The sequence below is a fragment of the Plecotus auritus genome (assembly GCF_963455305.1).
Source record: "Plecotus auritus genome assembly, chromosome: 1".
Classification (NCBI taxonomy): domain Eukaryota; kingdom Metazoa; phylum Chordata; class Mammalia; order Chiroptera; family Vespertilionidae; genus Plecotus; species Plecotus auritus.
Genome location: NC_137770.1, coordinates 70,935,939 through 70,951,985, shown reverse-complemented (window position 1 = coordinate 70,951,985; position 16,047 = coordinate 70,935,939). Strand labels below are relative to the sequence as shown.

Sequence of the window (16,047 nt, the reverse complement as noted above, 5' to 3'; positions counted from 1 at the left end):
TAGCTATAAAAGGCTAAGTTGACTTGCACATGTGCGATACATATAAAGCTCTCGCTGGTGCCAATCACGTGTGTGTTTTGATCTGTCATTGCCGATCGTGAATTTGGTTGACACTTCTATTATAGAGAAAGGGCAAATAGTGATATTAAAATATTTCTTCTAATTAATTTCCTTCCATGTGCACAAATTCATGCATCGGGTCTCCAGTTGTTAAATAAATGAATACCTGCATTGCTCCCTCCCTTTCTTGAAATCTAGTCAAGTGCCACCTTCTCTGTGAGGTCTTTCATGAAGACCCTATATAAAATAGCCCCTTTCCCCCTACATACACATAGAGACCATCTTTTTATCCTGCTTTTAAAAAAATGTCACTTAGCACCATTTAACATAGTATACACTTTTTTTTCTTATTGTCCCTTTTCTCTTCCCTGTAGATTTCAGTTTCCATGAAGGAGACGACTGTATCACCAACGCCTTAGAAGAGCATTTAACTCTTTTGGTAGGTACTCAATGGTTATTTCCTGGACGAGTTAATGAACCAATTCTGTCCGAAGGCATTCCCTCCGCGAGCACAGACACTGCCAGGGTGGCCATGAGGTTTCCAGAACAATCGAGAGCTCGCCAGTGGGCCCTCCAATGACTCCTTCACTCCATATGACTCCTCAAAGAAAGACACTGCTTTTTGCTGGGAACTGCGAAAACATTGGTGTTCTCCAGTTCATTTCTGCACCTAAAATTTAACCAAAGAATTGACAGCTCGGGCCAATGCGGCGAATAAAAGTATTTAGCAAGTCACTTTGTAAACTGTAAGGCGTTGGCCAAAGTTTAACGAATTTACTTGACTGACACCAGCATTGTCAAGCAGTCGGAGAACAACAGCTAGTTCGCAGTAGGAGAGTCCCGGTCGGGCGGGGTCCCGCACCGCGTCCACCGCTCCAGGGGCTCAGGATTGGCTGAGGCTAAACTGGCACCGCCCCGGCCGCGATGGGGCGGGCATTTGGGCGTGGCTGTCTCCCGAGGCTCGAGGGCGGGGCGGGGCGGGGCGGGACGACGTCATTTCCCTACTGGGCTCAGGATTGGTGGGAGCTCACAGGCACCGCCCCGGCCGGCCTGGGCGCGCGCAGGGGCGGGATCACGGGGTGGGGGGGAGCGTGGGGCGGAGTGGCTGGGCCGGGGCTGCGGCTAAGTTGGGGTTGGGGCTGGTGATGCTGCGGCTGGGGCCGGCTTGCCAGGCTTGGGCGGAGGCCGAGGGATGGCGAACGTGCGGGTGGCCGTGAGGGTGCGGCCCCTCAGCAAGAGGTGAGTCTGGGCGGGAGGGGGCGCCTGAGGCGTCAAGTGAGTTAGGAGGGCGAGGTCCCTGCCTCCCCATGAAGTGATTCCGGCGGGGAGCAATCAGACACAAAGTGGCCCAGCGGCCAGGGTCCGGAAACCTTAAAGGCCTGGCAAGTGGAGACCTCGGCTTGAGCTTTCTCGTTGTGCCCCGGGGGATAGCGGTTCCCGGATGGACAGGGGTGGGCTGCCCGGTTTCGGGGTCCCTGGAGTCCTGCCAGCAGTTGTGAGGGACCACAGCTCAAGTCTTGAGGCACGAGTTGGGCGTGTCTCGCTGGGTGCGTTGAGAAGGGCTAGGGAGAGGGATTGTCAGTCTCCTCACTCTTCTTGGTGGCCCTCGGTACTTCTGCGAGTACCGAGGCGGCATTGTGGGTGCACGTGGGTTTCTCTGCGAGGGTGTGGAGGAAGGCCGAGTGTAAGGTCTGAGAGGGAAACTGAGGCCCAGAGAGATCGTGGTTTCATGCTATGCTAGACAGCAGAACTGTGAAATAGGGGAAGTTATTCTAACCCCTTCTCTCAGCTCAGCCTTGGCAGTGCCCATTTCCTCCTGCGTGAATCTGATTCTGCACCTCTCAGCTCTTGAGGGCATCCAGTGTCCAGCCACGTAATTTCTTCCCCTTTTCACTAACTTTCCATACGTAGGTTTGGAAAGTCAGGGAAAGCTTCACAGAGGGGTTGGTGTTTGAACCCCTTTTTTTTAAAAAAAAAAATCTTTATTGTTGAAAGTATTACAATATGACTCCCCTTTCCCCCCATCGACCCCTCCAGCTCACTCCTGCCCCAGGCCCTCACCACCCCTCTGTCTGTGCCCATGGGTTATGCATATATGCATGAACTGTTTTTTAAAGACCTATTAGAGTTTGCTGATAGGTGGAGAAGGTGTAAAAAGCACTCAGTGTAGTAAAACACTGAGAGCAAAGGACTTAGACTGTTAGGAAGCAGGTAAGTTTGGTTATTTGGGGAGAGGGTATGTGGAGGAAGGTGAGTAATAGGACATAAAGCTGTGGAGAGTGTGATTTGGGACAGTGGCACATATTGGAATTGTTTGGGAAGTTAAAAAATTTCCAGGACATAAGATGGCTTGAAAATTGGGCAGAAGGCTCAAAAAGGTATTGTCTCCCATAATAAAATTCGGTGCTAGCAGGGATTGTGTTTGTCCTGATGTGGAGGTGATTGGCTTTGAAAAGTCATGCAGTTGACAGAATAATGAGGAGAGGAGTGAGAAGGGGGGAGAAACAAGGAAAATGGAAAAGAAAGTAGGAAAAGGCAAAAGGGGTACAATGAAGGAAAAAAGGAAAGCATCACGTGCCTGAACTGCTGTGTTTAGATTGGTAAATTGATTACATCTGGCTTCTGCTTTACCGGGTGTGGTGGCTCAAGGTTGGTTGGTTGGCTTTTTTCTTTTTGTTAATTGTCACCCAATGATATTTTTTTCTCAAAATGGAAGGGAGGGGGAGACAGAAAGAAACATTGGTGTGAGAGAGACACAGTGATCGGTTGCCTCCCACACATGCCCCAACCAGGACGGGGATTGAGCCTGCAACCGAGGTACGTGCCCTTGACAGGAATTGAACCCACGACCCTTCAGTCCCTGGGCCAACACTCTCACCATTGAGCCAAATCAGCCAGGGTATGGCTCGGGGAGGGGGGTGCGGTGTTTATTGGTGCAGCTGCTACTCTGAGGGAAGCCTCTGGCAGATCCTTTTCTTTTTCTTTTTTTTTTTAACCCTCACTTTGTTTTTGTTTTTTTGCCTTCCATGCATTCCCTGACCAGGGATAGAAACCGAAACCTAGGTATGTGCTCTGACTGGGAATCGAACCCACAACCTTTTGGACAATCCAACCAGCTGAGCTACCTGGCCAGAGCCCTCTAGCAGATCCTCTTCTTGCAAAACTGTGCTTTTAAGGGTTCTCAGGATAACAACATTGACTACTCCTCACAGTAACTTCTCGGTTCCTTGGGAACTAAGAATTTATTTTATTTTTTTTATTATTATTTTTTTAAAATATATTTTATTGATATTTTTACAGAGAAGAAGGGAGAGGGATAGAGAGCTAGAAACATCGATGAGAGAGAAACATCGATCAGCTGCCTCCTGCACACCTCCCACTGGGGATGTGCCCGCAACCAAGGTACATGCCCCTGACCGGAATCAAACCCGGTACCCTCCAGTCCGCAGGCCGACGCTCTATCCACTGAGCCAAACCGGTTTCGGCGGGAACTAAGAATTTATAATAGCATGGATTAGATTAAGAAAATGCTGTTGAAATGGAATTGTTATTTGTAGTCACAGTAGAGAATAACATCTCATTAAACAAAAGTGAGGTGGAAAGAAGGGCGCAAAGCTTATTTACTGAGCTCATGTGAAGAGCCTTGAGCAGCAGGCAGTAGATTGTCAGGACTGCAGATGACATCCAGGTGTGGTGATTGTAGCCGGCTGAAGATTCAGGAACCCAGATTCAGGAGTAGATCTGATGCTTTCAGCCACTTGTGGAGACAGACACCGCAGTTATGGAGACAGGAGTAGGAAACATTTTGTCCCAACAGCACTGGGCTCAGCTTCTCTTTTCTTGATTAAGAAAAAGAAAGCAATGTTTTTTTATGGGTTTGGGTCTCGTTTCTAGGGAGACCAAAGAAGGAGGAAGAATTATTGTGGAAATTGATGGCAAAGTGGCAAAAATCAGGAATTTAAAGGTAAGCCTGAAATTGTTTTCCTTTTTCTCTCCACTGAGGGGCTCGTATCATTACAGGGCTTCTGAGGTGAAAGTGTGTATGTGCATTTGTTTAGAGAGGGAGAGTGGAAGAGCTTTGACCAACCACCAAGCAAATATAAAAAAGTAGGAAAGAAGTGCAGGGGATGTTGCTGCTGCAGCTCAAGTTCCATCAAATAGGGTGCAGGTGTTTTGGAAACTGGGCAGTAGCCTCTTTGAAAGTAAACACAAGGCATGTATGGGGAGGCAGGCATGGCCAGTAAGTATACACATGGACATTGGGGACAGTCCATGTGTATACTTAACTCACCTGAGTACGAGTTAGACTTTGTCCCAAGCCTCTCATTTCAAATTATTTGGTCTAGAGGTGTATGCATCTGCTAAATGCAGGATTTTTCTTGGCCATAGTGAGGACCACATAAGAACCTTCAGATCTCAGAAGAGAGTCAGTCACTAGTCTTGAGTCTTGTTACAAATTCTCTTTCACAGATTTGACCGATTTTTGAGTCACAATTGAACAAACTGTGGGTACTTCCTCCTCTACCTCTCTCCACCTCTAAGGCTAATTTCCTCCATCCCATTCCTCTCTTACCAGGCTAGTGGAAGTGATTCTTTTTCTTTGCCTTGGAGAGTGGAGGGTAACAGAATGAGGGTTATCTGGACCCCAGGCCTCCCAGCCATGCCCACTCACATATTACTCCTGTGATGTGATCTGTTTTCTTTTGTCAGTAGCCCTCTGCTAAAAGAGAACAGGAACCATCAAACTGTCAACAGGAGCTCCCTGGGGACAAAAGACCTTTTATTCTTTGCTGTCTCTTATATCTCTGTTGCCTAATCACTTCAGCTGCTTTGTTCTGAGAGATCATATTTTTGGTTCTTAATAATTCCTGGCCAAGATCAAACTCGAATCTGCCTCTTGCACACCTTGCTGGCTGGTTGCTTCCCTGAGGTCAGTTATCTAAGAATCTCTTAGTCATTCTGACAGCCTCATTCTACTGTGATCTGTGGATCCTACTGCTAGGGCTTGTCTCTCCCTGTCCTGAGTCTAAATTTTAAATAGAAAAGACAGGCATTTCTGTGAATAACGCCATTCTCCCCAGCACAGTACCTTGAGGTTGTCGGTACAGTTCCAAGCTCTGGCTCTGGCCTCGTTTACCTTGGGCAGTTGGATTGGTCCTAGCCCTTCTGTCCCATATGCTTTCTAATTCACTGTGAAATCCTTAGGTTGATAGAGCCTGTCAGGCCCAGGGACTAAAGTATTCATGTATTTCTGTATCTGCTATAGAAATACTTAGAGGGAAAAATGGTAGTGATAAGAAGATGCCTGGAGATGTAAAGGTTTCTCTCCCAAGGTGTTCTATATCTCATTTGTAGGCAGATATGTGATAGTATCATAGGCATATATTTAATTAATTCTCTGTGGCTTTATCGTACCTAACAAGATGAGGACAGAGGTTACTTGTGTTCTTTTTTAGATAGATATCATAAAGATTCTCATGACCAGTTCAGGTCTCTCTAGCTAGTGCCACTAGCCAGATTCTGATATTATAATAGAGAAGACACTGGATCCTATGTTTGATTTTAGGTGGACAGTCGATCAGATGGCTTTGGCGACTCCCGGGAGAAGGTTGTGGCATTCGGCTTTGATTACTGCTACTGGTCAGTCAACCCAGAGGACCCCCAATATGCATCTCAGGATGTGGTAATGTCATTTTTCCTTCACTCTAATCAGTTTTTTGTAACTGTATAATTATTGGGAAATTAACATGAAGTCTGGAACCTTCATATTTCTTACTTACAGTAATTTGGTTAGAAACTAATGATGTTTAATCTAAAAAGTGATAGTGAGAGGCATCAATTGCAGAAAGAGGAAGGGACTGCTTGCTCAGGGCATGGGACTTGGCTAGTGTTTGTTTAGGCTTCGGGCTCTGCATGATTCAGTGGGTACAAGTTAGTTTAGGTAGTGGTCTGCTCCTATGGTAAGTGAAAGGGCTCATGTCAAACTTGGCCTTGTGTTGAATGCAGTGGAAGGGCCCAGGAATCCTAGAGGCTAGTATCTTCTTTGTGCCTTAGGCTTGTGCTCCTAGGCTGAGTGTAAAGGGCTAGATAGCTAGTCTGCCAGCCTGCAATGTATGTAAGAGGTGAATTCTGTTGATCTGGTGAGAATTGAGCGAAGGCTGTTGGTCATGCTTCCTGTGTCTGGTAGTGCTGCTTAGCTCTCTCACAAGTTCCCGAGGCAGCAGGTCTTACCAGGTGGATCTACAGGACTTCCCTCTGTTTCTGTGAAGCAACAGCTTTGTTCTGATTTGTCCTGTCCAAGGTCATGACTTCAGTCCCCATGCTGGCCAGCAAGCCTTGCCTCATTCAATTCTATGACCACAGACAATAGCCCTCACCCCAACAACCTCCAGGGATTCTATGAAAATCCATCCCTAAAATTAGAAATATCATTTATTTGGCCTTCATGGATCAGTATCATCATACTTATACATCTGAAAGAAAACACTACAGGAGTATATCATTAGAAAATACCATTGGAAAGGGAAATATTTTGGGGGGAACCCTGGACAACAATTGCCTATCTGTCTATATACCTTTGAATAAAAAGCCAAAGTGTTTTCTAAGTATTTTAGTCTTTTTTGTTTGTTTGTTGTTGTTAATCCTCACCTGAGGATATTTTTCCATTGTTTTTTAGAGAGCGTAGAAGGGAGGGAGGAGAGAAACAGAGAGAGAGAAACATAAATTGGTTGCTTCCCACAGGAGCCCTGACCAGGGCTGGGGATCCAGTCTACAAACGAGACAGGTGCCCTTGACCGGAATCTGACCTGGGACCCTTCAGTCAGCCAGCTAATGCTCTATCCACTGAGACAAACTGGCTAGGGCAGTATTTTAGTCTTTTGTGAAACTTTCTAATTATGCCAAAGGAACAATGCTATCAAGCTTGAGTGACTTAGAGGACAGTACTGATCTTGCGTTGATGCACATTTCTGAAGATGATTGGATAGTTCTAAACCTTTTGAGGGGAACATGTGGAAACAAACCCGAGACCATTGTGGGATTTGTTGTCTCTGTGGGTTCTTTCTGTTATAATACGAGCACCCTACCTTTGTAGTCAAACTGGATTTGCTGTAAATCCTTAGCAGAAAAAGGCAGTGTGGGCATTACATGGCCCCTGCTGAGCCTTCTTTGTCCTTTGGAGATGAGGGAACTGGCAGGTGCAGACTTGTCTAATGGCCCTTGATTTGTATCCCAGCACCCAAGTATTGCTGGTTACTGGTATTTGTAATTGTTTTACTGAGATTCTCCAAGAAGAGCCAGGAAAGAAACCAACTCTCAAATAAGAGGATGGAATGTCTACAGCAGTTCATAGTTGTGACTGTATTTGTGGCATAGAAGGCAGTGCTCTTTCTGTTAGTAGAAAATATGAACATACTGGTAGCTATTTCAGTCCTCCCTGGCTCATAGCACACTTAGAGCTGGCTGTTCTGTACCTAAGAAAAATGAACTGTTTTGTGTAACATTTGATGCATCAATAATCTGGGATGTGTGTGTATATTTGTAAATAAAAAACTATATGTCTTTATATATACATATCAATAAGCTGGGGTATGTTTTTGTATGAGGCTCACATTTTACATTTATGTAGTTTAAATGTATAAAAATAATCTAGTGGAAGCCTAGAAGTTCATAGATGAGGAGGATTCATAAATGTGATTTTTCCTTTGTTGCCTCATATGATTTGAAGTTCGATGGAAAGATCAAATGGGATTTTGGACAGGAAGCCTGTGCAGAGAGATAAAACCGGAGTGTCCTGAGGTTGATTCTGCTTGTTTATTAATTGTCTAAGGCCTCATTGGTCCCAAGGGGAGTCAGGATAGGAGAGAGAAGCAAAGGAAACTTTGTCACAAGATGGAGTAGGGCCAGATGTTTCAGAATGGTGGCAGGACTCACATCCATATGATTTGGTCAGAGGGACTCATTACTTTAACACAGAGATTGGAGTCTAGACTTTACCCTAATCACTATGGCTCTGAGGTCACCAGGGAGTAGGAGAGGCAGATTATCCTAAAATCATAGGACTTGGGATGGGAAGGAATTTAGGTGTCATCCAGTTTATCCTCTCCCAAAGTACAGCTATCTTCTCTGATGCATTGGTGATCATATTTAGGGGGTTGTAGAGAAAGGGGTCAGTCTTATTGAAGTATAATTTAGATACAGTAAAATTCACCCTTTTAGTATACAGTTCTATGAGTTTTGACAAACACAGTTGTGTAGTTTACCATCTACACTAATAAAAGAGTAACATGCTAATTGACCATACCTTTGTGACGCCCATCAGCCAATCAGGAATGAGTATGCAAATTAACCAAACAAAGATGGTGGGTTAATTTGCATACGCAGGAGCCGCACCACCCCAGCTGCTCAGGGCCTCTGGGCAGCAGGGGAAGGCGTAAAGGTAGCTCCAGGCCAGAGTGAAAAGGCAGCTCCGGCCAGAGTGAAGGCAGCCAGGGAAAGGAAGGCCCATTCTTGCACGAATCTTCGTGTATCGGGCCTCTAGTCATATAGAAAACAGTGCATCACCCTCAAATTACTTCATGTTGCTTTGTAGCCAAGCTGCTTCTTACCCCCATCCACTGGTAACCACTGATTTGTTTTCTGTCCCTATAGTTTTACCTATAGGATATCTATAAATCTAATAAAAACAGAGTGTAGTCTTTTGTTCCAGGATGTCTACAAATGTAATAAAACAGTGTGTAATCTTTTGAGTCTGGCGACTTCTTTTTTTTTTTTTAGTTTGGTTTCTTTCATGTAGTCGAGATTCATCTCTGCTGTTGTGTGTATCATATCTTATTCTGACCTTGATTCAGAATTATTTAATCTTCTTGCCCAGAAGGAAACTCATGGCTTTGGAAGCACTGATTTTAACTGCAAAGAGGGACCAAGTCCCTGGAGGACTGTGACTCCTCCATCTCTGGGTCTCTTCTTGTTGTGAAGGAAGGACTATCATCACCCTCAAACACAGCTCTGATTTCAGAATACTCAAATATCTGAGGGAAAAATTTCCCCCACTGGCCTTAGAGGAATTTTGAGCAACATTATAAGCTATTGCTTGGTAGATGTTGACAAAAACTTCACCCATTTGAAGTTGGTGCTGCCTCATTGTAGTCTCTTAGAACGTGAGAGCTCGAAGGGAACTTAGCAGTCATCTAGGCCAAGGTTGATATTTTGGCCAGATAGTTCTTTGTTGTTGGGGGTCTGTCCTGTGCACTGTGCACTGTAAAAGATGTTTAGCAGCATCGCTGGCATTTACCCACTAGATGCCAGTAGTAATCCCAACTATGATAATAAAAAATGTTTCTAGACACTGCCCACTAATTTATGGCAACCCCTCATGTTTCAGATATAGCCGTGTGACTCACATGGGGTTATACAGGCAGTTAATGCACAAGTGGTACTAGACACATGCTTCTTATGTTGGCCTTTTCATTGCATTGTATCATTCTACCTCCCTCTTTTCATATTTTACGCTCTCAAAAGATAAGTGTTCAAGATTCCTTAGTGCTTTAGCCATTCCCAGTTCTTAGTGGTGACACACTTGAATAAATAGATCACGTGTCAACAAACATGGGCATCTAGAGAACAAATCAGCTACTGCACGTTCTACTGAGAGGCAGCTTTATTTGTTAAATATCCATACATTCTTTTTAAAAAATATGTTTTTATTGATTTCAGAGAGGGGAAGGGAGAGGGAGAAACAGAAACATCAATGATGAAAATCATCAATGGGCTGCTTCCTGCATGCCCCTTACTGGGGATTGAGCCCACAACCTGAGCATGTGCCCTGATTGGGAATCAAATTGTGACCTCTATGGGTCGACCACTGAGTCACACCAGCCAGGCAAATATCCATATATTCTAAAAAATGTTTTTTTAAAATTGATTTCAGAGAGGAAGGGAGAGGGAGAGAGAGATAGAAACATCAATGATGAGAGAGGATTATTAATTGGCTGCCTCCTGCACGCCCCCCACTGGGGATCGAGCCCACAACCAGGGCATGTGCCCTTGACCGGAATCGAACCCACAACCCTTCAGTCAGCAGGCCGACGCTCTATCCACCGAGCCAAACCAGCTAGGACTGATTTTTTTTTTTTTTTTAACAGAGAGAGAGGGAGAAGGAGAGGAAGAGGAAGAAGGAGAGGGAGAGGAAGAGAAACACTAATGTGACATCAATTGGTTGCCTCCTGTATGCACCCCTATGGGGGATTGATTGAACCTTCAACCTGGGTATAAGCCCTGACTGGGAATTTAACTAGTGACCTTTCAGTGCATGGGACATCACTCAACCAACTGACCCACACCAGCCTGGGCTATCCTTTCTTTTGATTATCTCCCCAAATAAATTAAATCTATATTATTTACTCCATTTTATAGGCAAGGAGCTGAGGCACAGAAAGCTTACAAGACTTGGCCAGTAAAGGTAGAGCAGGGATTCAAATCCAAGACTGTCCAAATCTAAATTGCATCCTATTTCCACTAACTCCCAAAGTTAAAATAATCCCATTGCCCTAACCGGTTTGGCTCAGTGGATAGAGAGTCGGCCTGCCGACTGAAGGGTCCCAGGTTCGATTCTGGTCAAGGGCATGTACCTTGGTTGCAGGCACATCCCCAGTAGGAGGTGTGCAGGAGGAAGCTGATTGATGTTTCTCTCTCATCGATGTTTCTGGCTCTCTATCCCTCTCCCTTCCTCTCTGTAAAAAAATCAATAAAATATATTTTTAAAGAATCCCATTTAGTCTACTAGTGACCTGGTCATTTCTTTATAAATATTATCTCGTTTGATACCTTCAATAGCCTAAAAGGTAGATGATTTTATCCTTCTTTTATAGGTAGTTGAGGAAATTTAGGTTAAGAGATGTTACTAGTACATGATCTGGCCAAAGTCAGAAATGAGTCTTAGATTTGAACACATGATCTTCTTAACACAAAGTTCATATTCTTCACTACACTACAGTGTAAAAAGGGGGTGGGGGGGAGAGGGATAGAGGGAAAGGAAGGGATGGAAAAGGAGAGAAGGGGAAGGTGAAAGAGAGAGAAAAGACTATAGTGGATGGGGACTGGTAGGGATGACAGGGAATCATATCAACTATCTTGTCCATTACCCCATGACCCTAGTGTATTAGCTTCTCATTCTTTTTTAAAATAAAAAAAATTTTCAGCTAAAGTTTACATTCAATATTATTTTATATTAGTTTTCACAGTACAGAGGTTAGACAATCATATACTTTACAAAGTGTTCCCCCCCATGTTTCTAGTACCCACCTGGCACTATACATAGTTATTACAATATTATTGACTATGTTCCCCATGCAGTACTTTACATTCTCATGACTATTTTGTAACTACCAATTTGTACTTCTTAATCTCTTCACCTTTTTCATCAAGTCCCCTCGCCCTCTTTCCCTCTGGCAACCATCAGTGTGTTCTCTGTATCTATGAATCTGTTTCTGTTTTGTTTGTTCGTTTATGTTATTCTTATATTGTCCACATATAAGTGAAATCTTATGGTATTTGTCTTTCTCTGAGTGACTTATTTCACTCAGCCTAACACTCTTCAGGTCCATCTATGCTGTCCCAAATGGTAATCCACTTCTCATTCTTCAGGCAGGTTGTTACAGGTCTGAATTGTGTTTTTAGTCTTTGTAAATATTTGGACTTGCCAAGGCTTCTCCAGAATTGTCCCACATTTTTATCTGGCTTGAATCGATATTAAAGTTAATGTACTTCTCCTCTGAAGTTAAACCTGGATTTGTATTCAGGCACAGCCACTTAGCTGACTTTCTTAGGAGAAATCACTTAACATCTCTGAGTCCTAGTTTCTTCAGCTTCAGTTATTGTGAGGAGGAAGTGAAATGCTTATGTAAAGTACCTAGCCCAGGGCTTGGCAACCAGGAGTTGAATAAGGGAGGTCATGAGTGCTGTGGCTTGGATCCCTGTTGTGTGATTAGCATGATCTCAGTATGAGAGAAGCAAGGACCATGCTTCTAAGAACTGAACTGGATTTGAAAGTCTCTTCTTTGAATCCACTTATGATCCCTTCTGGGATCGGCATGCTCTACCTGGAAAATTAACTTCCCTCCCTTCCTTCTGGTCCAGAACATCTGTTGGAATTGGAGTCCTCTGCCGAGCGTATTGTGTTTGGGTGATTGTGTGTTTGTAAAACTTTCCATGAGGAGCATTAACTCAGCTTTACCCACTAAGGACTGTAATTGGCTGTCAAAACAAGTGCAGACTGAGTCAACAGAAAGCACGTCCAGAAACAAAAAGCTACCCAGCCCTTGTTGGAAAGCAATTGCTCCTATTCTCCTGGGAATCTTTACTTTAAAATGGTCTGTTATTTAGCTAAAACACAATACCTAAAGCACTTGTAACTTTTCCAGATAAAAAATCATGTGAGTGAGCCAGAGATTTCCTCCCCACAACAACTGAATACAAAACTGAACTTATAGCGTCAATGTGATTGTACTTGTTGTTGTTTTAATAGTTGTTTAGTCTCCACATACACTGAACATCAAACAGAGTATATCCGTTGCCTACCATCAAAGAGGAGAGAGACAGAGACAGAGACAGAGACAGAGAGAGAGAGAGAGAGAGAGAGAGAGAGTGTGTGTGTGTGTGTGTGTGTTACAGATTCTTTGGTGAATGTTTTCTTCAGTTCCGGACTTGAACTTGAGGATGTCAGGAACTTGGAGAGGCTTCAGAGGACCCCCTGATTAAAGGGCTCCCTGCAGGAACCAAGAGGAAAGCCACTACTAGTGCGGCACACCTTGTATCCATTCTGCATGGAATAGGATAGGGAGGTGGTAATAATACTCTGCAAGTACAGAACATGGTGATTTTAGCAGTTTATGGTGCATTAGAATCAGCCAGTCTTCTTTGCCATTAGGATAAAATAGGGGATTTCCAATTAAACGTCACAGGATATGTATTTAGGACATGAAAAGTAACTTATGCAGAATCTTTAAATTCTGTTATGTGGTAGCTAAATAGTTTGACTTTAGAATTCCAGAATGCTGATATTAGAAGAAATGCTAGAGACCACTCAAGGCACTTAAAGACAAAGGCCCAGAGAGACAAAAATAAGTTATAGATTTTTTTCTTTTTGACCACTCCAGAATTGTGTGTAATGTTGTAGGGAAATGCCTATTGCTTATTTTAGTGACAGGGATCATGAACTGCAACACAGAGGTTCCTGCATGGCAGGAAATGTGCTCTTAGCAGAACCCCAAGGAAAGGTATTTTTCTTTAAGATGGGACCTACTCCTGGCTCTGTACTCAGTCAAGATGAGGCAGCTGCACTATTGCCATCTAGTAGTATGGGGGAGGATTGAGTGCCTGTTATTATAGTGTGACCAGGCTGCACTTAGAAGCAGCATTTCTGTCTGAACCATTTATAAGATAAAGACAAATGATCTATTACTTCATGTCTCAGAGGGTGAGTATGATGAGGTGGAGAGAAGGAATATGGCCCTCACTTGTTTTTATGCCTCCCTTCTTTGGTATCTCCTGAACTCGGCGTGTGAGTTAAGGCTTTAAGGAAAGAGTCAAGAAGGCAGAATAATTACTGAAACTGAGGAGGGACTTAAGAGGCGCAAGAGGAGGGGGAAACATGAAGAAACAAAGATGAGAAGGCATTTGAGAGTTCATGGAGGGGAAGATACTGTCAGTAGCCTATCATTACTTATAATCAATATTGTTATTTCATTTTAGGGATAGGCTCAAATAGGTTGAATAGCTTGCTTTAAGGTCACACAACCAAGTGATGGAACAAGCATTCAAGCCTTTTACTGTGTGACTCCAAAGTCCATGCTCTCAAATGCTGCACTACACACAGTTCCATTTCTGTATTTTCAGTGCTACACATCTTAAATTAATGGTTATCGAATTAATTATTCAACTTATGGTTCAGTGGATAAGAGATAAGTTGGGACTCTGCCTTTTGGATCTCGCTACCTGTTTTGGCCTTGCAGTTTGGGTAAGTTAGAGAACCATAGACTTAGTCCCTCTGTGCATCCCCTTTCCCTAATGCATATATGTGCAAGGGAACTGGGAGCATGTGGGCGTCAAAGCATTTTCTCATGAATATTTGCAGAGCTGGGTACATTCCATCACTAGCGCTATTTCTTCCCAACCAAGATGGAGACAGAAGTAGAAGGGAGAGAATTTTATAAGAAAAAGCCTTTTTTTGTGCAATAATTGAATGGGCTCTGTAGGCATGAGTGGGGGAAGGGAGATCACCATGAGTATTTCATTTCAGTATGTTCCCTCTGCCAGCGGCACAGCTGCTCAGCTCTGTAAGCATGTCCATGGGCTGGATTTTAAAAGAATAAGGTCATTTTCTTGGCTTCATCTAACTCATTTTTTCCCTCTCTAGAAACTTGATTATGACTCTTCAAAGACTCAGAAAAATCTGAAAAACAGAGATTCTTGACTCTTATTGTTTGCTGCTGGTGCTAGATGCCATACAAAAATGAATAGCATAAACTAGAGAAATACTTTAAAATGCAAAAAAGCTTGTTTGGATTTCTTTTTCTTCTGTGAGCCAAGGGTAATGAGAATTTCTGGTAGGAGCTGGAGTCGTTGAGATCTGGAGAGAGAGGTTATCTGGAGGGGAGGCATGCCTTAAGCTTGGTAGTTGTAGACCTGGGCAGCCTGAGCATAAATACAGAGTCCTGAGTCAATTGTCCTTGACATTACCTAAAAGTTCTCTTGCTTGCAACTGCAATGCTGAGAAGTACCCCTGTGCTCCCATTCCCTTTACACTTGAATTTGCCCCGAGTTTAAAAGGATTGTCATTGCTTAAAGAGGAGAAGTATGATGATGGTGATGATTGCTTTGAGAGTCTTTGGAAAAATTGACTTGCAAATAATCTAAACAGGAAGACATAAAATGAAGAATAGCCCTTTGAACAAAAGGCGTGTGTCCACCACAATAGTGCACAGGCAGACTCTTAACAGCAGGCCTCTCCAGAGGAAGCCCCCTGGTCTACCTTGCTAGGTGCTAAATTCTCTCCCACATACTTGCACAGTAAGCCTGTGTCCAAGTAGCCCCTCAGCACCATTTCAATGGTTCTCTGTTTGGGGGAGCCAGCCCAGCTGACTAAGAAAAGGCCCCTTCTAAATGCAGTGTTCTGCATTTTGGCTATAATTATTTTTTCCTTGTCCATTGGGATTTGAGAGCCCAACGATGTTCCTAAATCTTGACTTAATTTATAGCACAAATGTGTGGGAGAAATGAGAGTTTGACTGTTTCGTTTGTTTGAAATGCAGATTGTCTTGAAAATTATTATTATATATGCAAATTCTGCCCTACCCTCACCCTCTTCCAAGATTCCTCACAAAAAAGGTCATACAGTGAGGCTTCCTGTTGGAGGTAAGGGAGCAGAGTTGGCCCACAGAGCCCTGGGGCTACAATGTGAAGGGCAGGAGACTGAATTCATGTCTTATCTCTGTTCTGTTAATAAAATGGGAGTTTGTGGGTTTTAAAAATTGTTTCTAAATGGAGGAGTAGATGACTTTATTTTGTCGGGGGTTGGGACTTGTGGCTTTAAAGAAATGGCTTTTCAGTAGGATGTATATTTTTGTTGGATTTTTTTGTTTGTTTATTTAGAATCCTCCACAGCAACATTCGAGACCATGGAGTTAAAAGAAACCTTTATCAATTAATTGTACTGTTTGTGGATTTGTATAAATAACAAAGATCCTTTTAAAAATTTATATTCTTACAGTAAAAGATTAAACTGATATTTCTATAATAAAAGGAAATATGAAGTATGTTTTTGAAAACATACAAAATAAATGCAGTGTTCTGAAAAGGGTTCAGATGCTGTGGGGGGAAAAATGGGACTGGTTTCTCTCGAGTTCTATGCTCAGCAGAAAATAAATGACTACATAAAAAGTGTTAGCAAATTAATTTAAAAATAATATAATATTTTCCTGTGCATTGGGG

At 43.3% G+C, this 16,047-nt stretch overlaps 1 protein-coding gene across 1 annotated transcript in view; it reads left to right on the top strand.

Annotated features, from left to right (window-relative positions):
* The first annotated feature begins 1,141 nt into the window (after positions 1–1,141).
* Positions 1,142–16,047, top strand: part of STARD9 (StAR related lipid transfer domain containing 9) — a 142,164-nt gene continuing 127,258 nt past the window's right edge. The window contains exons 1-3 of the mRNA XM_080657070.1: positions 1,142–1,299; positions 3,955–4,024; positions 5,627–5,743. Coding sequence (XP_080513196.1) covers positions 1,253–1,299; positions 3,955–4,024; positions 5,627–5,743 — 234 coding nt within the window. The 5' untranslated portion in view covers positions 1,142–1,252. The remainder of the gene's footprint in view (positions 1,300–3,954; positions 4,025–5,626; positions 5,744–16,047) is intronic.